General features: G+C 44.2%; 1 protein-coding gene across 1 annotated transcript in view; it reads right to left on the bottom strand.

Annotated features, from left to right (window-relative positions):
- The window catches only part of LOC135528809 (netrin receptor DCC-like), a gene marked incomplete at its 5' end in the record, with an annotated part of 225105 nt that overhangs the window by 88641 nt on the left and 111464 nt on the right, over positions 1–25000 (bottom strand). Inside the window, 5 exons of the mRNA XM_064957865.1 lie at positions 2255–2287; positions 8023–8217; positions 13090–13197; positions 20124–20262; positions 22817–22989. Coding sequence (XP_064813937.1) covers positions 2255–2287; positions 8023–8217; positions 13090–13197; positions 20124–20262; positions 22817–22989 — 648 coding nt within the window. The remainder of the gene's footprint in view (positions 1–2254; positions 2288–8022; positions 8218–13089; positions 13198–20123; positions 20263–22816; positions 22990–25000) is intronic.

Below are 25000 nucleotides of genomic sequence, written 5' to 3'. Positions count from 1 at the left end.
CTAAAGGTTAGATCCAAAAATTAAATCACTAAATATGGGTTGCCAAGCTTAATCGACTAAAACAATCCATTCAAATCAAATGGCTTGATAAACATGACATTGGTGGTTGAAGTTATCCCTCTAGTGGTGTGGGGGCTGTGCTTTGGCAAAGTGGGTGGGGTTATATCCTTCCTGTTTGGCCCTGTCCGGGGGTGTCCTCGGATGGGGTCACAGTGTCTCCTAACCCCTCCTGTCTCAGCCTCCAGTATTTATGCTGCAGTAGTTTATGTGTCGGGGGCTAGGGTCAGTTTGTTATATCTAGAGTACTTCTCCTGTCCAATTTGGTGTCCTGTGTGAATTTAAGTGTGCTCTCTCTAATTCTCTCTTTCTCTCTCTCGGAGGACCTGAGCCCTAGGACCATGCCTCAGGACTACCTGACATGATGACTCCTTGCTGTCCCCAGTCCACCTGGCCGTGCTGCTGCTCCAGTTTCAACTGTTCTGCCTTATTATTATTTGACCATGCTGGTCATTTATGAACACTTGAACATCTTGGCCATGTTCTGTTATAATCTCCACCTGGCACAGCCAGAAGAGGACTGGCCACCCCACATAGCCTGGTTCCTCTCTAGGTTTCTTCCTAGGTTTTGGCCTTTCTAGGGAGTCTTTCCTAGCCACCGTGCTTCTACACCTGCATTGCTTGCTGTTTGGGGTTTTAGGCTGGGTTTCTGTACCGCACTTTGAGATGTCAGCTGATGTACGAAGGGCTATAAAAATAAATTTGATTTGATTTGACATTAATACCACCGCCAGCCACATCCGAATCCCCGGTGCAGACATATTCAGAAATCAAATTTTTTTTTTAGTATTTAGTTTAAAAAGCTCTGAGGAAGGCCAATATAACAATATAACACTTTTCAATGAGAAAACGAAAAATCAATTTTGGCAAAAAAATCGAATAGAAAAGACTTCTTTTTTCCAAGATGTAGCCTACGATGCAATCAAGACTGTGGTCATTTTAAGAAGTAGAACCAAAAAACTACTTAGCCTACATTCGAACCTCACCTTCAGAAGCTTCGGGCATCTTACCAATTAAATAGCCTAGTTGTGTTGTTGGTTCCTTGAACAGAACTAGAGCCCATCACTAGCAGCCCACCTCTTCCAATGCATTGTGGAAACGTCTTCATCTAAGATGAAGATCTGAGATCAGTATTACATCCTGGCATTTCAACTATACTCTGATTGCGTCGTGTCCCGCCATTCGTTGATTTCGGGAAGCACAGGCCCGTGTCTAATTTGATCAGCTGTTGTCAACAACGCCGAAATGAGTAGGACATCCAGGGGCCATTTCAAAAAGTTTACTCGATTTAAGAAACCTTACGTGGCCTATGTATAGAATGTATTTTACTATATTAAACTGTATTTATTTTCCCGCATACTCAAACGGCTTACTATTTAGGACACACATGTACGGGTATTCGGCCATGGCCAGTGGTTATGTTCCAAAATAGCACCCTATTCCCTATACAGTGAACTACTTTTGACCACGGCCCATTGGGGTTCTGATTGTACCTCAAAACATTGAAATGACTGCAGTCCTCTGACATTTAACACCCGCTATCGTCTTTAAAAATAGCAAAAGGTGCCTCCGCGCCTCTCAGCTCCCCCACCCACACACACACCATTCTCTACGAATACAATTTACCACTCCAAGGGTTCAATTAGAAACCCATTTCCAATTGAGATTTTCTAACGGGGAATTATCAGAGGCGAGAGGACGTCTGTTTCATGTTTTAATTTGAGAGAAAAAAAAGAGATTTGAATTTCCTTTTTTTTTCATGGTGGTAATGCTTTATTAAAACAGCCAGCTAATTGGCCTTCATTCCCTGTTCCCTGAAGATAACGAGGCCTTAGTACCCTTCACCTGCTAGAAGTGATGTCAGAGGGAGTATGGATCAACAGTTCCTGTATTTCTGTCCTCATAGGAAGCAGTGCAATTATGGAGATGTTAATGGTTACAAATGGCACAATCATCCTTGTGACAGTCTGTGTGGGTCTGTGTCTGTGTGGGTCTGTGTCTGTGTGGGTCTGTGTGGGTCTGTGTTTGTGTGGGTCTGTGTCTGTGTGGGTCTGTGTCTGTGTGGGTCTGTGTGGGTCTGTGTTTGTGTGGGTCTCTGTCTGTGTGGGTCTGTGTTTGTGTGGGTCTGTGTTTGTGTGGGTCTGTGTTTGTGTGGGTCTGTGTTTGTGTGGTTCTGTGTTTGTGTGTGGCTTCTTACCTTGATCGTTGGCCATCTTGTCTGGATGTTCCACTGAAAGAGAGGAAGAGAGTGGGATAGAGAAAGAGAGGTATACATGGGGAAAGAAAGAGGGGGGAGAGAGAGAGAGAAATAACAATTTAGTGGTGAAGATTGTCATGGGATAGAGAGAGAGAGAGAGAGAGAGAGAGAGAGAGAGAGAGAGAGAGAGAGAGAGAGAGAGAGAGAGAGAGAGAGAGAGAGAGGATCTAATAATTAAAATGTGGTCAAGTATATGGGGAGGAGGTGTAGACACATTTGATATCCATCAATAACGATACGGCACCTGGTATAGACAACCTAGATGGAAAACTATTGAGAATGCTAACAGACCATCACCACCCCGATGCCTTTAACCGAAGCCAAAAGGAACGTTTGTCCACAGGCGTGGAAGGAAGGTAAAGTAATTCCACTACCTAAATATAGTAAAGCACCCTCTGCTGGCTCTAACAGCCACCCAATTTGTTTGCTGCCTGTTCTTAGTAAACAAATCTTAGTAAGCAAAGAAAGATCTAGTAAAGCTGCAGCTCAAAACAAAGCAACACGCCTTGCCCTTTACATTTTTTTGAACCTTTATTTATTAACTAGGCATGTCAGTTAAGAACAAATTCTTATTTACAACCACGGCCTAGGAACAGTGGGTTCTGCCTTGTTCTGCCCTGCCTTGTTCAGGGGCAGAACGACAGATTTTCACCTTGTCAGCTCGGGGATTCGATCCAACAACCTACCGCACAGAACTAACATCTACAACATGCATCAATGACTTTTACGGTTGAGGGTTGAGGAGAAATTGACTACTTTGTCTTCCAGTCTTTCTAGGAAACATGTGTGTGTCTATTTGCATTTCCTTCCAACAGACATGCAGCACCAGATGGGTTTCTTCACTATGGCCAAACCAAAAACAAGAGATTTAATGCGTCGCTTAGTAAGAGCTGTATAGAGCCTCCACTCAGGAAAAAAAAGCAGGGTTAGCTTTAAAAAAAAGCAGGGTTAGCTTTAAAAAAAAGCAGGGTTAGCTTTAAAAAAAAGCAGGGTTAGCTTTAAAAAAAAGCAGGGTTAGCTTTAAAAAAAAAAAGCAGGGTTAGCTTTAAAAAAGCAGGGTTAGCTTTAAAAAAAGCAGGGTTAGCTTTAAAAAAAAGCAGGGTTAGCTTTAAAAAAAAGCAGGGTTAGCTTTAAAAAAAAGCAGGGTTAGCTTTAAAAAAAAGCAGGGTTAGCTTTAAAAAAAAGCAGGGTTAGCTTTAAAAAAAAGCAGGGTTAGCTTTAAAAAAAAGCAGGGTTAGCTTTAAAAAAAAAGCAGGGTTAGCTTTAAAAAAAAGCAGGGTTAGCTTTAAAAAAAAGCAGGGTTAGCTTTAAAAAAAAGCAGGGTTAGCTTTAAAAAAAAGCAGGGTTAGCTTTAAAAAAAAGCAGGGTTAGCTTTAAAAAAGCAGGGTTAGCTTTAAAAAAAAGCAGGGTTAGCTTTAAAAAAAAGCAGGGTTAGCTTTAAAAAAAAGCAGGGTTAGCTTTAAAAAAAAGCAGATAAATAACATCTTGTTTCACAGCGCCTCTCTTCTATCTAAAAATGTAATGTAACTGTAACAATATGTATATATGAATAATGAATAGCTTTTTAAAAATCTCTTGCTCTCTTGTCCCTTATTCTATTACATTTGATCGACACTCTAAATTCCATTTCCTCAATAGGATACAAAAGGCTCAAAGCACTGAACACCCACAGAAGTGAGCTGAGGAGAATGACATGTATAAATGCAGACCAGCAATTAAATACATTTTCTGACAGCTCAACTACAGTAAGACATAATAACAATGATTCATATTGAAAACTTGTAACAGAGGTTCTCTATCATTTACTGTAAATGTTCATTGCCATGATAATAGATCAGATATCTGAGCTTGATTAGTTATTTAACTAGAGACCGTATTCTTAAAGCGTTATAAAAATAGGAGCGTTGATCTAGGATCAGATTATTATATTATATCAGCTTATTCTGAATAATCTATGTATAAAGGCAAAACTGATCCTTGTTCAGCTCTTTGATATGCTTTATGAACACTGGCCCAGGATATGTGTCACGCCCTGACCTCTTTGTTTTCTTTATTATTTTCGTTAGGTCAGGGTGTGACGAAGGTGGTATGTGTGTTTTGACTAATCTAGGGTTTTTTGTACATCTATGGGGTTTTGGGTATTGTCTAGGTAAATATAGGTCTATGGTGGCCTGAATTGGTTCCCAATCAGAGGCAGCTGTTTATCGTTGTCTCTGATTGGGAATCCTAACCCACATTTTGGTTTTGTGGGTTATCGTCTATGGTTATTTGCATGTCAGCACTAGTTGTTTATAGCTTCACGGTCGTTTTGTTGTTTCGTTTATTTAGTGCTCTTCGTTTTAATAAAATAAGAATTTATTCCAATCACGCTGCGCCTTGGCCTCCTTGTTGGGAGCGTGTAACTGGTCAGGCACCGTGTTATGCAGAGATGCGCACGGTGTCTCCATGAATGGGCATCCAGCCAGGACGTATTGAGCCAGCTCTTTGTTCTGGATCTCCAATGCGTCGCCACGGTCCAGTGTATCCTGTGCCTCCTCCCCGCACTCCTTCTGAGGTGCGTGTCCCCAGCCCGGTACCACCAGTGCCGGCGACAGTTCACAGACCGGAACCTCCAACGATGGGCCACAGTCCGGAACCTCCAATGACGGGCCACAGTCCGGAACCTCCAATGACAGTTCACAGTCCGGAACCTCCAATGACGGACCACAGTCCGGAACCTCCAATGACGGCCACAGTCCGGAACCTCCAATGACGGGCCACAGTCCGGAACCTCCAATGACGGGCCACAGTCCGGAACCTCCAATGACGGGCCACAGTCCGGGGCCTCCAGCAACGGTTTTCAGTCCAGGGCCTCCAGTGACGGTCCCCAGTCCGGGGCCTCCAGCGACGGTCCCCAGTGATGGTCCCCAGTCCGGGGCCTCCAGCGACCTTCCCCCGTGACGGTCCCCAGTCCAGGGCCTCCAGCGACGGTCCCCAGTGACAGTCCCCAGTCCGAGGCTTCCAGCGACGGTCCCCAGTCCAGGGCCTCCAGTGACGGTCCCCAGTCCGGGGCCTCCAGCGACGTTCCCCAGTGACGGTCCCCAGTCCGGGGCCTCCAGCGACGTTCCCCAGTGACGGTCCCCAGTCCAGGGCCTCCAGCGACGGTCCCCAGTCCGAGGCCTCCAGCGACAGTCCCCAGTCCGAGGCCTCCAGCGACAGTCCCCAGTCCGAGGCCTCCAGCCACAGTCCCCAGTCCGAGGCCTCCAGCGACATTCCCCAGTCCGAGGCCTCCAGCGACAGTCCCCAGTCCTAGGCCTCCAGCGACGGTCCCCAGTTCAGGGTTTCCAGCGACAGTCCCCAGTCCGAGGCCTCCAGCGACAGTCCCCAGTCCGGGGCCTCCAGCGACAGTCCCCAGTCCGGGGCCTCCAGCGACAGTCCCCAGTCCGGGGCCTCCAGCGACAGTCCCCAGTCCGGGGCCTCCAGCGACGGTCCCCAGTTCAGGGTTTCCAGCGATGGTCCCCAGTGATGTCCCCAGTCCGGGGCCTTCAGCGACGGTCCCCAGTTCAGGGTTTCCAGCGACGGTCCCCAGTGATGGTCCCCAGTCCGGGGCCTCCAGCGACGGTCCCCAGTCCGGGGCCTCCAGCGACGGTCCCCAGTCCGGGGCCTAGTCCAGGGCCTCCAGCGACGTTCCCCAGTGACGGTCCCTAGTCCAGGGCCTCCAGCGACGGTCCCCATTGATAGTCCCTAGTCCGGGGCCTCCAGCGACGTTCCCCAGTGACGGTCCCCAGTCCAGGGCCTCCAGCGACAGTCCCCAGTCCGGAGACACAGTGTGCAGAGCCGGCGCAGGATATCCTGGTCCAAGGAGGTGTACTGGAGACCAGAAGCGCTGAGCCGGCACCATCCGTCCTGTCTGGATGCCCATTCTAGCCCGGCCAATGCGAGGAGCTGGAATAGAGCGCATAACACGGTGCCTGACCAGTACCACTGTACCCTATGGTAAGCACGAGGAGTTGGCTCAGGTCTCCAACCTGCCTCAGCCAATCTCCTCGTGTTACCCCCCCAAAATGTTTTATTGTTGCTGCCTCTCGGGCTTCCGTGCTAACCGTGTCCCCTCATATCGTCACCATTCCTCCTCTCCACCTGCTTCCATGGCAGGGTCTTGTCCCCTGCCATTACCTCCTCCTAAGTCCAGGATGTCTTCCACTCATCTTTCTCCCGGGCCCAGGATATCCGCTCCTCATTAACCCGCTGCTTGTTCCTTTTGTGGTGGGTTTTTCTGTCACGTTCGTCGTAAAGATCGGACCAAGGTGCAGCGTGGTATGCGAACATTCTTCTTTATTGAAGAACGAAACACTGAACAAACTAACAAAGCGAACCGTGAAGCTATATGGATAGTGCAGACAGGCAAATAAACATAGGACAAGAACCCACCAACACAAAATGGAAAATAGCTACTTAAATATGATCCCCAATCAGAGACAATGATAAACATCCTCTAATTGGGAACCATATCAGTCCACCATAGACATACAAATTACCTAGATCTACAAAACCCTAGACATACAAAAACCCTACACAATAAAAAAACTATCATACCCACCCTCGTCACACCCTGATCTAACCAAAATATAAAGAAAACAGAGATATCTAAGGTCAGAGCGTGACAGATCTACTTGGGACCTCCGCGTTCACTGTTCACTGTGTGCAACGGATGCTAAACAGCACGTTAATTAATGTTCTCCTGCAGGACTAGATTAGCGGGGGAGATGCTACTTAGCGTTAGCTTGTTTTCCTTGACCGAAAGTGGTGAAGTAGCATTGGTTAGCTCATTTCCCTTAGCCTACAGTGATGTTGTAGCATAGGCACAGCATTGGCCCGTTTCCCTTGACCTACAATTATAAAGTAGCATTAGCACTTTTTCCCTTAACCTACAGCGATGAAGTCGCATTAGCACAGCGTTAGCTCGTTCCCATTAAACTGCAGTGATGAAGTAGCATTAGCACAGCTTTAGCTCGTTTCCCTTAACCTACAGTGATGAATTAGCATTAGCACAGCTTTAGCTCGTTTCTTTTGACCTACAGTGATGAAGTAGCATTAGCACAGCATTAGCTCGTTTCCATTGACCAACAGTGATGAAGACAAACAGTGTGCTAACGCGACTGGATCTAACTTCAGAAATCAAGAGGAAATAATTAGTGAGAGACTCCTCCAACTGGGAATCAGGACTGGATGTGAGGATGAGAGAAGGTAGTTAACGGGGCTGGATGTGAGGATGACAGGGGAGAAGGTAGTTAATGGGACTGGATGTGAGGATGACAGAGGAGAAGGTAGTTAACGGGACTGGATGTGAGGATGACAGGGGAGAAGGTAGTTAACGGGACTGGATGTGAGGATGAGAGAAGGTAGTTAACGGGACTGGATGTGAGGATGACAGGGGAGAAGGTAGTTAACGGGACTGGATATGAGGATGAGAGAAGGTAGTTAACGGGACTGGATGTGAGGATGAGAGAAGGTAGTTAACTGGACTGGATGTGAGGATGAGAGGGGAGAAGGTAGTTAACAGGACTGGATGTGAGGATGAGAGGGGAGAAGGTAGTTAACAGGACTGGATGTGAGGATGACAGGGGAGAAGGTAGTTAACTGGTTGGCTGAAAGCAACTGTGAGAAAGGTTAACGATAGGCTGAAAGTAACTGTGAGAAAGGTTAACGATAGGCTGCTCATCCCGTACCTTTGTTAGTCCTGAAGTGGATGGGGTCTGACAGGGGACCCACTCCCTTGGCATTCTTAGCCTGGATCCTGAAGTAGTAGACGGTGTCCAGGTTCAGGTCCATCACCTGGTGGGTCAGACGGTCTCCACTGATACTCTCCATTACCCAGTCATCTATAGGCATGTTCTTATCCAGGGTGTAGTACAGGATATAGCCTGGTAGAGAAACAACACACAGAGGAAGACTGATTAACCCTAACCGTAACCCAGTTATCTATAGGCATGTTCTTATCCAGGGTGTAGTACAGGATATAGCCCGGTGTGTTAGAAAGATAACAACACAGAGAGAGTCTAAGTAACAAACCTTGACAATTACTATAGGAGTTGACAAGACAGCACAAAACAGATCTGTGACCAGGCTAGAGTTTTGTCCAATGTAGAATAACATGTAGCCTGGCAGGTCACAAAGGAGGAGTTGACAAGACAGCACAAAACAGATCTGTGACCAGGCTAGAGTTTTGTCCAATGTAGAATAACATGTAGCCTGGCAGGTCACAAAGGAGGAGTTGACAAGACAGCACAAAACAGATCTGTGACCAGGCTAGAGTTTTGTCCAATGTAGAATAACATGTAGCCTGGCAGGTCACAAAGACAACACACCGACTGAGGAATCATCTCCGCGGCAACAACTGTTTTGGTTTACTGATCTTTTTAATTTTATGCTCTTAGTCATGTTCCAGGGAACCTTACGTCATGCTATTGCACACGAGCTGAGTCATGTAGTCTACAGACCTCTACATCATAACAGGTAGCTGAGTCATGTAGTCTACAGACCTCCACATCATAACAGGTAGCTGAGTCATGTAGTCTACAGACCTCCACATCATAACAGGTAGCTGAGTCATGTAGTCTACAGACCTCCACATCATAACAGGTAGCTGAGTCATGTAGTCTACAGACCTCCACATCATAACAGGTAGCTGAGTCATGTAGTCTACAGACCTCTACATCATAACAGGTAGCTGAGTCATGTAGTCTACAGACCTCCACATCATAACAGGTAGCTGAGTCATGTAGTCTACAGACCTCCACATCATAACAGGTAGCTGAGTCATGTAGTCTACAGACCTCTACATCATAACAGGTAGCTGAGTCATGTAGTCTACAGACCTCCACATCATAACAGGTAGCTGAGTCATGTAGTCTACAGACCTCCACATCATAACAGGTAGCTGAGTCATGTAGTCTACAGACCTCCACATCATAACAGGTAGCTGAGTCATGTAGTCTACAGACCTCTACATCATAACAGGTAGCTGAGTCATGTAGTCTACAGACCTCTACATCATAACAGGTAGCTGAGTCATGTAGTCTACAGACCTCTACATCATAACAGGTAGCTGAGTCATGTAGTCTACAGACCTCTACATCATAACAGGTAGCTGAGTCATGTAGTCTACAGACCTCCACATCATAACAGGTAGCTGAGTCATGTAGTCTACAGACCTCCACATCATAACAGGTAGCTGAGTCATGTAGTCTACAGACCTCCACATCATAACAGGTAGCTGAGTCATGTAGTCTACAGACCTCCACATCATAACAGGTAGCTGAGTCATGTAGTCTACAGACCTCCACATCATAACAGGTAGCTGAGTCATGTAGTCTACAGACCTCCACATCATAACAGGTAGCTGAGTCATGTAGTCTACAGACCTCTACATCATAACAGGTAGCTGAGTCATGTAGTCTACAGACCTCTACATCATAACAGGTAGCTGAGTCATGTAGTCTACAGACCTCTACATCATAACAGGTAGCTGAGTCATGTAGTCTACAGACCTCTACATCATAACAGGTAGCTGAGTCATGTAGTCTACAGACCTCTACATCATAACAGGTAGCTGAGTCATGTAGTCTACAGACCTCTACATCATAACAGAATCAACAGGTAGCTGAGTCATGTAGTCTACAGACCTCCACATCATAACAGGTAGCTGAGTCATGTAGTCTACAGACCTCTACATCATAACAGGTAGCTGAGTCATGTAGTCTACAGACCTCTACATCATAACAGGTAGCTGAGTCATGTAGTCTACAGACCTCTACATCATAACAGGTAGCTGAGTCATGTAGTCTACAGACCTCTACATCATAACAGGTAGCTGAGTCATGTAGTCTACAGACCTCCACATCATAACAGGTAGCTGAGTCATGTAGTCTACAGACCTCCACATCATAACAGGTAGCTGAGTCATGTAGTCTACAGTCTACAGAATTAACAGCGGTATCTTCACAATTAGTGTTATTTTCATTGTTTACAAGTAATCACTAGAGACATTATATACCAGGAGAGAATATGTGGAACACAAGAAATGAACATTCAGTACGACGAGCAGAGATAACCTGATACACTACAGGTCATTCAGTACAACGAGCAGAGATAACCTGATACACTACAGGTCATTCAGTACAACGAGCAGAGATAACCTGATACCCTACAGGTCATTCAGTACGACGAGCAGAGATAACCTGATACCCTACAGGTCATTCAGTACGACGAGCAGAGATGACCTGATACCCTACAGGTCATTCAGTATGACGAGCAGAGATGACCTGATACCCTACAGGTCATTCAGTACGACAAGCAGAAATAACCTGATACCCTACATGTCATTCAGTACGATGAGCAGAGATAACCTGATACCCTACAGGTCATTCAGTACTATGAGCAGAGATAACCTGACACCCTACAGGTCATTCAGTACGATGAGCAGAGATAACCTGATACCCTACAGGTCATTCAGTACGATGAGCAGAGACAACCTGACACCCTACAGGTCATTCAGTACGATAACCTGATACCCTACAGGTCATTCAGTACGACGAGCAGAGATAACCTGATACCCTACAGGTCATTCAGTACGACGAGCAGAGATAACCTGATACCCTACAGGTCATTCAGTACGATGAGCAGAGATAACCTGATACCCTACAGGTCATTCAGTACGATGAGCAGAGATAACCTGATACCCTACAGGTCATTCAGTACGATGAGCAGAGACAACCTGACACCCTACAGGTCATTCAGTACGATAACCTGATACCCTACAGGTCATTCAGTACGACAAGCAGAAATAACCTGACACCCTACAGGTCATTCAGTATGACGAGCAGAGATGACCTGATACCCTACAGGTCATTCAGTACAACGAGCAGAGATGACCTGATACACTACAGGTCATTCAGTACGACGAGCAGAGATAACCTGATACCCTACAGGTCATTCAGTACAATGAGCAGAGATGACCTGATACACTACAGGTCATTCAGTACGACGAGCAGAGATGACCTGATACCCTACAGGTCATTCAGTACAACGAGCAGAGATGACCTGATAAACTACAGGTCATTCAGTACGACGAGCAGAGATAACCTGATAACTTCCAGGTCATTCAGTACGATAACCTGATACCCTACAGGTCATTCAGTATGACGAGCAGAGATAACCTGACACCCTACAGGTCATTCAGCCTTACAACAATCTTTAAAGATTGCAGTAGAAGCCTGGTATTTGACTGACTGTGTCCCAAAGGACAGAATGACTGACTGTGTTCCCACATAGTTAGTGTGGGGAGCAGGGAACAAGGAAACAGCATCCATCTACCACACACACAGTTCTGTCCGCAGGGAGCACTCTATTGGCCGTAGTTTGACTTCAGTCGTCATCAGGATCTTTACTGGAGACTGATTTACAACATTGAGGAGAGGAGAAGGAGAGGATGGGGGAGGGGGGAATAGGGGAGGAAAAGGGGGGTAGGGTTGGGGAAGAGGAGGGGTGGAGGAAGAGGAATGGAGGGGGAGGAGGGGAAGAGAGGAAGGGAGGAGGAGGGGAGGAGAGGAAGGGAGGAAAGGAGGGGTGGAGAAGGAGAGGAAGGGAGGGAGAGGAGGACTATGGGTCTTCTATGGGAGAAGGGGAGGGTAGTGCTTGGGTCCAAGGTGGAGACGGTACTTTAGACTAGATAAAGGGTCCAGGGTGGAGACAGTAACAGTACTATAGACTAGATAAAGGGTCCAGGGTGGAGACAGTAACAGTACTATAGACTAGATAAAGAGTCCAGGGTGGAGACAGTACTATAGACTAGATAAAGGGTCCAGGGTGGAGACAGTAACAGTACTATAGACTAGATAAAGGGTCCAGGGTGGAGACAGTAACAGTACTATAGACTAGATAAAGAGTCCAGGGTGGAGACAGTACTATAGACTAGATAAAGGGTCCAGGGTGGAGACAGTACTATAGACTAGATAAAGGATCCAGGGTGGAGACAGTAACAGTACTATAGACTAGATAAAGGGTCCAGGGTGGAGACAGTACTATAGACTAGATAAAGGGTCCATGGTGGAGACAGTAACAGTACTATAGACTAGATAAAGGGTCCAGGGTGGAGACAGTAACAGTTCTATAGACTAGATAAAGGGTCCAGGGTGGAGACAGTAACAATACTATAGACTAGATAAAGGGTCCAGGGTGGAGACAGTACTATAGACTAGATAAAGGGTCCAGGGTGGAGACAGTAACAGTACTATAGACTAGATAAAGGGTCCAGGGTGGAGACAGTAACAGTACTATAGACTAGATAAAGGGTCCAGGGTGGAGACAGTAACAGTACTATAGACTAGATAAAGGGTCCAGGGTGGAGACAGTACTATAGACTAGATAAAGGGTCCAGGGTGGAGACAGTACTATAGACTAGATAAAGGATCCAGGGTGGAGACAGTAACAGTACTATAGACTAGATAAAGGGTCCAGGGTGGAGACAGTACTATAGACTAGATAAAGGGTCCAGGTTGGAGACAGTAACAGTACTATAGACTAGATAAAGGGTCCAGGGTGGAGACAGTAACAGTACTATAGACTAGATAAAGGGTCCAGGGTGGAGACAGTAACAGTACTATAGACTAGATAAAGGGTCCAGGGTGGAGACAGTACTATAGACTAGATAAAGGGTCCAGGGTGGAGACAGTAACAGTACTATAGACTAGATAAAGGGTCCGGGGTGGAGACAGTAACAGCACTTCTGTTCTTACCCATGATCCGTCCGTTCGTCTCCATGGGGGGTTGCCAGCTAATCAGAATAGCTCTGGGTCTCCCCTCACGACTGATTACCGTCAGGTCCTTGGGGGCGGAGCTGGGAGCTGTCAGCCAATCAGGATAGGAGAGAAACAGGAAGTAAGGGTCAGAGGTCAAGTTTATACCACAAACAACATCGGTCCTAATTCTGTCATCACGTCATCACACATTGATGCTGATTTGAGGCATAATTAATCCTGAGGTTTAATTAATCCTGAGGTTTAATTAATCCTGAGGTTTAATTCATCTTGAGGTTTAATTAATCCTGATGTTTAATTGTATCCCATAAGTACAGTAAACTGCCACAGCACAGGCTGCATTGTCCTTAAAGGTAGACTCGGTGAAACGGCGTTGCTACGAGCAGCACCACAGATATTTAGACGAGAGAGATGCGAGACAGTCACACACAGTACTAAATCTGTACATGTGCACGGGTTCGCTTCACGCTGTTCACAGCCTGGTAGCCAGGGCATGACAACAGAGGACAAGTTGAGCATCGCGCTTCACCGCTCTTCGTTGTCGCAGAAATGTACCCATGCTGTTTACTTTCTGTATCTATGTCATATCGCGGCGTTTAATTGGCCAGACATAAAGGGACCAATTGCAACCAGATGATCGCCAGCTGATCTCCGTTACAACCATCAACAAGTGCTATATTCACCTACGCAGCTGATCTCTCGTTAAACCATCAATAAGTGCTATAGTCACCTACACAGCTGATCTCTCGTTAAACCATCAATAAGTGCTATATTCACCTACACAGCTGATCTCTCGTTAAACCATCAATAAGTGCTATAGTCACCTACACAGCTGATCTCTCGTTAAACCATCAATAAGTGCTATATTCACCTACACAGCTGATCTCTCGTTAAACCATCAATAAGTGCTATAGTCACCTACACAGCTGATCTCCGTTAAACCATCAATAAGTGCTATAGTCACCTACACAGCTGATCTCCGTTAAACCATCAATAAGTGCTATAGTCACCTACACAGCTGATCTCCGTTACAACCATCAATAAGTGCTATAGTCACCTACACAGCTGATCTCCGTTAAACCATCAATAAGTGCTATAGTCACCTACACAGCTGATCTCCGTTAAACCATCAATAAGTGCTATAGTCACCTACACAGCTGATCTCCGTTAAACCATCAATAAGTGCTATAGTCACCTACACAGCTGATCTCCGTTAAACCATCAATAAGTGCTATATTCACCTACACAGCTGATCTCTCGTTAAACCATCAATAAGTGCTATAGTCACCTACACAGCTGATCTCTCGTTAAACCATCAATAAGTGCTATAGTCACCTACACAGCTGATCTCCGTTAAACCATCAATAAGTGCTATAGTCACCTACACAGCTGATCTCTCGTTAAACCATCAATAAGTGCTATATTCACCTACACAGCTGATCTCTCGTTAAACCATCAATAAGTGCTATAGTCACCTACACAGCTGATCTCTCGTTAAACCATCAATAAGTGCTATAGTCACCTACACAGCTGATCTCTCGTTAAACCATCAATAAGTGCTATAGTCACCTACACAGCTGATCTCCGTTAAACCATCAATAAGTGCTATAGTCACCTACACAGCTGATCTCTCGTTACAACCATCAATAAGTGCTATAGTCACCTACACAGCTGATCTCTCGTTAAACCATCAATAAGTGCTATAGTCACCTACACAGCTGATCTCGTTAAACCATCAATAAGTGCTATAGTCACCTACACAGCTGATCTCTCGTTAAACCATCAATAAGTGCTATAGTCACCTACACAGCTGATCTCTCGTTAAACCATCAATAAGTGCTATAGTCACCTACACAGCTGATCTCTCGTTAAACCATCAATAAGTGCTATAGTCACCTACACAGCTGATCTCTCGTTAAACCATCAATAAGTGCTATAGTCACCTACACAGCTGATCTCCGTTACAACCATTATTGGTCACCTGATTATCTCTCCCTACAAGATGATGTGGGTGTTATCTTAGTCCTCCTTGTTACCAAAACGCTGTTATGATACGTTCAGCAGCTGGTGGGTTTTATCATAGGAATAGTTTCATCTTGCTTGTTGAGCAGACTTAGTGCGGGTTTAGCTATTTGACAATCATTCAACTGAAATAATGCATTTCCTCATTTACCACGGCAAATCTACTGCCTGCAATTTACCCCGACACGTTGTAAACACATTGTAAACACGTTGTAAACACTTTGTGAACACGATGTGAACACGTTGTAAACGCGATGTAAACACTTTGTGAACACGATGTGAACACGTTGTAAACACGATGTAAACACTTTGTGAACACGATGTGAACACGTTGTAAACACTTTGTGAACACGATGTAAACACGTTGTAAACACGTTGTGAACACGATGTAAACACGTTGTAAACACGAAGTAAACACGATGTAAACACGATGTAAACACGATGTGAAAATGTTGTAAACACGTTGTAAACACGATGTGAACACGTTGTAAACATGCTGTAAACACGATGTAAACACGTTGTAAACACGTTGTAAACACGTTGTAAACACTTTGTGAACACGATGTAAACGTGATGTAAACACTTTGTGAACACGATGTAAACACATTGTAAACGCGATGTAAACACTTTGTGAACACGTTGTAAACGCGATGTAAACACTTTGTGAACACGATGTGAACACTTTGTAAACACGATGTAAACACTTTGTGAACACGATGTGAACACGTTGTAAACGCGATGTAAACACTTTGTGAACACGATGTGAACACGTTGTAAACACGATGTAAACACTTTGTGAACACGATGTGAACACGTTGTAAACACTTTGTGAACACGATGTGAACACGATGTGAACACGTTGTAAACACGTTGTAAACACGTTGTAAACACGAAGTAAACACGATGTAAACACGATGTAAACACGATGTGAAAACGTTGTAAACACGTTGTAAACACGATGTGAACACGTTGTAAACATGCTGTAAACACGATGTAAACACGTTGTAAACACGTTGTAAACACGTTGTAAACACTTTGTGAACACGATGTGAACACATTGTAAACGCGATGTAAACACTTTGTGAATACGATGTAAACACGTTGTAAACGCGATGTAAACACTTTGTGAACACGATGTGAACACGTTGTAAACGCGATGTAAACACTTTGTGAACACGATGTGAACACTTTGTAAACGCGATGTAAACACTTTGTGAACACGATGTGAACACGTTGTAAACGCGATGTAAACACTTTGTGAACACGATGTGAACACGTTGTAAACACGATGTAAACACTTTGTGAACACGATGTGAACACGTTGTAAACACTTTGTGAACACGATGTGAACACGATGTGAACACGTTGTAAACACGATGTAAACACTTTGTGAACACGATGTGAACACGTAAACACTTTGTGAACACGATGTGAACACGATGTGAACACGTTGTAAACACGTTGTAAACACGTTGTAAACATGTTGTGAACACGATGTAAACACGTTGTAAACACGAAGTAAACACTTTGTGAACACGTTGTGAACACGATGTGAACACGTTGTAAACATGCTGTAAACACGATGTAAACACGATGTAAACACGCTGTAAACACGTTGTAAACACTTTGTGAACACGATGTGAACACGTTGTAAACGCGATGTAAACACTTTGTGAACACGATGTGAACTCGTTGTAAACGCGATGTAAACACTTTGTGAACACGATGTGAACACGTTGTAAACGCGATGTAAACACTTTGTGAACACGATGTGAACACGTTGTAAACGCGATGTAAACACTTTGTGAACACGATGTGAACACGTTGTAAACGCGATGTAAACACTTTGTGAACACGATGTGAACACGTTGTAAACGCGATGTAAACACTTTGTGAACACGATGTGAACACGTTGTAAACGCGATGTAAACACTTTGTGAACACGATGTGAACACGTTGTAAACGCGATGTAAACACTTTGTGAACACGATGTGAACACGTTGTAAACACTTTGTGAACACTTTGTGAACACGATGTGAACACGTTGTAAACACATTGTAAACACGTTGTAAACACGTTGTAAACACGTTGTAAACACGTTGTGAACACGATGTAAACACGATGTAAACACGTTGTAAACACTTTGTGAACACGATGTGAACACGTTGTAAACACGTTGTAAACACGTTGTAAACACGATGTGAACACGTTGTAAACATGCTGTAAACACGATGTAAACACGATGTAAACACGTTGTAAACACTTTGTGAACATGATGTGAACACATTGTAAACACGTTGTAAACACGTTGTAAACACGATGTGAACACGTTGTAAACACGATGTAAACACTTTGTGAACACGATGTGAACACGTTGTAAAAACTTTGTGAACACGATGTGAACACGATGAGAACACGTTGTAAACACGTTGTAAACACGTTGTAAAAACGTTGTGAACACGATGTAAACACGATGTAAACACGTTGTAAACACGTTTTAAACACATTGTGAACACGTTGTAAACACGTTGTAAACACGTTTTAAACATGTTGTGAACACGTTGTGAACACATTGTAAACACTTTGTGAACACGATGTGAACACGTTGTAAACACTTTGTAAACACTTTGTGAACACGATGTAAACACGTTGTAAACATGTTTAAACATGTTTTAAACACGTTGTGAACACGTTGTGAACACATTGTAAACACTTTGTGAACACGTTTTAAACACGTTGTAAACACGTTGCGAACACGTTGTAAACATGTTGTAAACACAATGTGAACACGTTGTATGAAGGAAAACTAATGGTGTAGCCAATTAATATTATTGTATTTGTCTCTGTTATTGTATTTCTGTTATTGTATTATTGTATTTAAAAAGAAAATGGTCTGACATGGTCATTTCTTATCAAGAACAGAGGTAAAATATCCCCGGACACTCCTTATATAAAATGTGTAACTATTTTAAAATATATTTTTTAACCTTTAGTCAGTTAAGAACACATTCTTATGACGACCTACCCCCCCGGCCAAACCCGGATGACGCATCGCCCTATGGGACTCCCCAATCACGGCCAGTTGTGATACAGCCTGGAATCGAACCAGGGTGTCTGTCGTGATGCCTCAACCACTGAGCTGCAATGCCTTAGACTGCTGCGCCACTCACTTCAACACTGTCTGCACCTGGGTCAAACCTTAAAACGTGGTCGTTTTGTTTCTTATGTTTGTTTTTTGGTTGCCAGTTTGCTTTAACACACAGGTCCATGTCATCTCCAGTTGAATGAAATCCAATGGTAATGTTACACAGTGCTTCATTCCTCCTGGTTGCAACGCTCCACAGGAGACCTGACAACACAGTCTGTTATTGGCTAAACAAAAGGAAATTGTAAAAAACGTGTCTTTCTGTAATGAAATGTGATCTGTGGACAGGCTTCCCTGATTGCAGCATAAATATATACTCCGAAAGGGTTCTTAGGCTGTCCCCATAGGAGAACCCTTTATAGTTCCAGGTAGAACCCTTTTTAGTTCCGGGTAGAACCCTTTTTAGTTCCGGGTAGAACCCTTTTTAGTTCCGGGTAGAACCCTTTTTAGTTCCGGGTAGAACCCTTTTTAGTTCCAGGTAGAACCCTTTTTAGTTCCGGGTAGAACCCTTTTTAGTTCCGGGTAGAACCCTTTTTAGTTCCGGGTAGAACCCTTTTTGGTTCCAGGTAGAACCCTTTTTGGTTCCAGGTAGAACCCTTTTTGATCCCGGGTAGAACCAATTTTTACTTACAGGTAGAAGAAGTATTTTGGATTCCATGTAGAACCCTCTGTGGAAAGGGTTCTACCAGGAAGTGGAAACGGTTCTACCTGGAACTCAAAAGGGTTCTACCTGGAACTAAAAATGGTTCCTCAAAGGGTTCTCCTATGGGGACAGTGGAAGAACCCTTTTAGGTTCTAGACAGCATCTTTTTTTTCTGAGTGTATCTTGCACACGTTCTGAGACCAACCCTCTCCGCTGAAAACAACGCATGAAACTAAATTAAACATCAAAATCTTTGTTTTAAAAGTACTACCCCAGGACTTCCAATCCAACAAACAGTTGGAGTGGCTGTGTGGTTTTTATTTAAACGTTTGAATTTCTAACTATGTTTGTTCTTACATCAAATCATTTTCATATGTTCCTGTGTGTCCATTCCCACACCATAAAAAGGCACAGTAGTGCATCAAAAGTAGTGCTCTATATAGGGAATAGGGTTTAATTTGGAACACACAACTGGCATTGACATTGATTAAGTGGCTGATGCAACTTTTCCACAGCAGCACATTATACTAAAACGCATAGAATGTCAATGTATTTCTAAGAAAGGATTGGGTTGACAAATGAATGTAGACATTTAGAAAGCACACTCTGTACTATTTCATAAGAATAATTGGAGTTGCAGCGAATACATATAATTTAGTGGTGATGACAGGCTGTGTGGTAGTTATTGGTTCACAGAGAGAGAGAGAGAGAGAGAGAGAGAGAGAGAGAGAGAGAGAGAGAGAGAGAGAGAGAGAGAGAGAGAGAGAGAGAGAGAGAGAGATATTGAGAGAGAGACAGAGAGAGAGAGAGAGAGAGAGAGAGAGGGATACAGAGAGATACAGAGAGAGAGAAAAAAAATATATATAGAGAGAGAGAGTGAGGGAGAGAGAGAGAGAGAGAGAGAGAGGGAGAGAGAGAGACAGAGAGAGAGAGAGCGAGAGAGAGACAGAGAGAGAGAGAGAGAGAGATAAAGGAGACAGAGAGAGGGTAGATACTGTAGAGAGTTAAAGGAGACAGATACACTGTATATATATAATATGACATTTGTAATGTCTTTATTGTTTTGAAACTTCTGTATGTGAGAGAGAGAGAGAGAGAGAGAGAGAGAGAGAGAGAGAGAGAGAGAGAGAGAGAGAGAGAGAGAGAGAGAGAGAGAGAGAGAGACAGGGTGTTACACTGTAGATAGAGAGAGAGAGGACTCACCTGCTTCGTAAGTGGTGGCATGAGCGGTCATACTCCACGTGCTAGACTTGCGGCCCTTGGTAACCATGACAGCGAACTCGTACATGGTGTTTGGCTTAAGGCCAGTGACCGAGTGGCTGAGGGCTGTTGTGTCTGCAGACTAGAGAACCAAACAGGAAGTGAGTTCAACAAAGGTTCTGTTGTGTCTGCAGACTAGAGAACCAAACAGGAAGTGAGTTCAACAATGGTTCTGTTGTGTCTGCAGACTAGAGAACCAAACAGGAAGTGAGTTCAACAAAGGTTCTGTTGTGTCTGCAGACTAGAGAACCAAACAGGAAGTGAGTTCAACAAAGGTTCTGTTGTGTCTGCAGACTAGAGAACCAAACAGGAAGTGAGTTCAACAAAGGTTCTGTTGTGTCTGCAGACTAGAGAACCAAACAGGAAGTGAGTTCAACAATGGTTCTGTTGTGTCTGCAGACTAGAGAACCAAACAGGAAGTGAGTTCAACAATGGTTCTGTTGTCCGCAAACACGTAACTCAGTAACAATTTCAGTCAAACGATTTTAATGAACATTTCAAAATGTGACAGTGGAAAGAGCAAAATGTTTTAAGAATTGCTGTGGCATTTCTGCTGCAATAATCAAACTTCTATTCACACAACACCTAATATAAAGACAACATGGCCACGTGATTATTAGTAGGGGCAGTTTGGACCTGAAACAGACACTTTCATTCACCGCAAACTAACTTCTCGGACTGTTAGCCAACGTTAGGGAATGGTCACCGCTTAAACAAACAAATGGGACATGTTAGTTAACGTTAGGGAATGGTCACCGCTTAAACAAAACAAATGGGACATGTTAGTTAACGTTAGGGAATGGTCACCTCTTACACAAAACAAATGGGACATGTTAGTTAACGTTAGGGAATGGTCACCTCTTACACAAAACAAATGGGACATGTTAGTTATCGTTAGGAAATGGTCACCGCTTAAACAAAACAAATGGGACATGTTAGTTAACGTTAGGGAATGGTCACCGCTTAAACAAAACAAATGGGACATGTTAGTTAATGTTAGGGAATGGTCACCTCTTACACAAAACAAATGGGACATGTTAGTTATCGTTAGGAAATGGTCACCGCTTACACAAAACAAATTGGACATGTTAGTTAACGTTATGAAATGGTCACCTAGTGTAACGTCAAAAATGTTTCTGCCAGATAAACACATTGGTGAGGTTCTCCAGAGGGTAGTGAGGTCTGCACAACGCATCACCGGGGGAAAACTACCTGCCCTCCAGGACACCTACACCACCCGATGTCACAGGAAGGCCATAAAGATCATCAAGGACAACAACCACCCGAGCCACTGCCTGTTCACCCCGCTATCGTCCAGAAGGCGAGGTCAGTACAGGTGCATCAAAGCTGGGGCCGAGAGACTAAAAAACAGCTTCTATCTCAAGGCCATCAGACTGTTAAACAGCCACCACTAACATTGAGTGGCTGCTGCCAACACACTGACTCAACTTTAATAATGGGAATTGATGGGAAATTATGTAAAATATATCACTAGCCACTTTAAACAATGCTACCTAATATAATGTTTACATACCCTACATTACTCATCTCATATGTATATGTATATACTGTACTCTATATCATCTACTGCATCCTTATGTAATACATGTATCACTAGCCACTTTAACTATGCCACATTGTTTACATACTCATCTCATATGTATATACTGTACTCGATACCATCTACTGTATCTTGCCTATGCCGCTCTGTACCATCACTCATTCATACAGTGCCTTGCGAAAGTATTCGGCCCCCTTGAACTTTGCGACCTTTTGCCAGATTTCAGGCTTCAAACATAAAGATATAAAACTGTATTTGTTTGTGAAGAATCAACAACAAGTGGGACACAATCATGAAGTGGCAAAAGGTTGCAAAGTTCAAGGGGGCCGAATACTTTCGCAAGGCACTGTATATCTTTATGTACATATTCTTCATCCCTTTACACTTGTGTGTATAAGGTAGTAGTTTTGGAATTGTTAGCTAGATTACTTCTTCACAAACAAATACAGTTTTATCAAACAACTCTACCGGCAGGACCCCCCAGAACCCAACAAGTAACGTCTCTCAACGAGCAGGGAAACGCAAAGTGAGTTGTAATCAACCAGGTCGTTACAGGCATCCATAAACAGAAGCAATATAACCATACCACCTGAAGACTGTTAACATGAACACATATAACCATACCACCTGAAGACTTAACATGAACACATATAACCATACCACCTGAAGACTGTTAACATGAACACATATAACCACCTGAAGACTTAACATAAACACATATAACCACCTGAAGACTTAACATAAACACATATAACCACCTGAAGACTTAACATAAACACATATAACCACCTGAAGACTGTTAACATGAACACATATAACCACCTGAAGACTGTTAACATGAACAAATCAGGTAGCAAACCAGTAGGCAAGAGCACACACACGCGCACACACACATACACACACAGGCACACACACACACAGGCACACACACACACACACACACACACACACACACACACACACACACACACACACACACACACACACACACACACACACACACACACACACACACACACACACACACACACACACACACACACACACACACACGCCTACCCCCCTAAATCCTTACCTTGAACTTCCCACTAGTAGAGTAGCTGGTCTTCCACTTGACGGAGTAGTAGCGAACCTCAGTGGTCTTCTGGTTCTTGGTCATGGAGTTGTCTGCCCAGCTGACCCTGACAGAGTCTGGGGTCAGGGCCACGGCCTGGACACCTACTGGGGGGATCATGGGGGTGGATGTATCTGGGATGGGAGTAGGATATTTATCAAACAGATGGAACAGATCGTCGTCTGACGGATCAATGGGGTCTGGAAGTGGATTGACATGACCATGCCCAACACACACACACACACAGTGGATTTAGTTTCATGGAATGAATGTTTATTTATTTCATGCAAAGTGATAGGAGTTACATGCAACCAACAGAGAATCATGGATGAACCATGGAGTTAAGAAAAGTGAGTGAGTGAGTGAAAAATTAGGAAAGGAAAGATGAGGAGAGAAAGTGAAAGATGAGGAGAGGAAAGATGAGGAGAGGAAAGATGAGGAGAGGAAAGGAAAGATGAGGAAAGGAAAGGAAAGATGAGGAGAGGAGAGAAAGTGAAAGATGAGGAGAGGAAAGATGACGAGAGGAAAGATGAGAAGAGGAAAGATGAGGAGAGGAATGGAAAGATGAGGAAAGGAAAGGAAAGATGAGGAGAGGAAAGATGAGGAGAGGAAAGGAAAGATGAGGAGAGGAAAGGAAAGATGAGGAAAGGAAAGGAAAGATGAGGAAATGAATGATGAGGAGAGGAAAGGAAAGGAAAGATGAGGGGAGAAAAGGAAAGAAAAGATGAGGGGAGGAAAGGAAAGGAAAGATGAGGGGAGGAAAGGAAAGGAAAGATGAGGGGAGGAAAGGAAAGGAAAGATGAGGGGAGGAAAGGAAAGGAAAGATGAGGGGAGGAAAGGAAAGATGAGGAAAGGAAAGATGAAGAGAGGAAAGGAAAGGAAAGATGAGGGGAGGAAAGGAAATATGAGGAGAGGAAAGAAAGGAAAGATGAGGAAATGAAAGGAAAGATGATGAAGGGAAAGATGAGGGGAGGAAAGGAAAGATGATGAAGGGAAAGATGATGAAAGGAAAGATGAGGGGAGGAAAGGAAAGGTGAGGAGAGGAAAGATGGACAGAGAAGAAGAGTACAGAGAGTAGAAAGTAATTACACACCAGAACCTCCTGCTAATAAGGACACTACTTGGTCAACTACTAGTTTCACTGGTTAACTAGTGTTAACTACCACTTATAACTACAGCCACAACTAAGAGCAGAGCAAACAGGTATTTTTAAAAATATATTCAAACAGGTAGTTAGAGACTAAGCCTAAAGCTAACCAGCTATTAAAAGACAGTAGCTAGCTAACCGGGTTGGTTAAGCTGATATTCAAAACAGATCTGTAAGAAATGTACATTCACTTTAGTTTAAGCCAAAAGTTGGTCGATTTTACATATATGCTAATGTCTAAAGGGGACAGACTGATAGATGTCAACACATGAAGCATCAAGGTACACCTCCGTTTGACACTAGAATTAATGTCTGCAACGTGTTGTCAACAACAGAGACGTATTTCACCAAGCAAGACAAGAGCTGGTATCCGACCGCATCAGTGGTTAAACTCAGAGCCCCACTTTAGAAGACTGACGAACAACCAAAGACCAAACAAGAGGACTCAACCATACATCTTGTGGCTGCCGGCAGCATAATGTGAAAAGGTAGCTATTTCCATGTCGGTGAGTTGAATTAGTGGCTAAGCGTTGAGATGTGAGATGGATTGAGGGTGAAGTAGGGAAGGAAGCTATCCATCTCTCTCCCTCCTTCCCCCTATATCTGTCTCCTGTCTCTCGCTCTCCCTCCCTCCCTCCTCTCTCCCTCTCCCCTCTATACCCCCTCTCTCACTATCTCTCTCCCTCTCTCTCTCTCTCTCCCCCCTCTATCTCTCTTCCTCTCCTACCTCTCTCTCATCCATCTCTCTCCCTCCTTCCCCCTATATCTGTCTCCTGTCTCCCTCTCCCTCTCCCCCCCTCTATCTCTCTTCCTCTTCCCCCTCTCTCTCATCCATCTCTCTCTCTCTCCCTTCCCTCTCTCTCTCTCCCTTCCCCTCTCTCTCCCTTCTCCTCCCTTCCCCTCCCTCTCTCTCTCTCTCTCTCCCTTCCCCTCTCTCTCCCTTCTCCTCCCTTCCCCTCCCTCTCTCTCTCTCTCTCTCTCTCCCGTCCCCTCCCTAT

The sequence above is a fragment of the Oncorhynchus masou genome, unplaced genomic scaffold (assembly GCF_036934945.1).
Source record: "Oncorhynchus masou masou isolate Uvic2021 unplaced genomic scaffold, UVic_Omas_1.1 unplaced_scaffold_1039, whole genome shotgun sequence".
Lineage (NCBI taxonomy): Eukaryota > Metazoa > Chordata > Actinopteri > Salmoniformes > Salmonidae > Oncorhynchus > Oncorhynchus masou.
The sequence above is the reverse complement of the archived record's forward strand: the minus strand, read 5'-3'. Positions and strand labels throughout refer to the sequence as shown.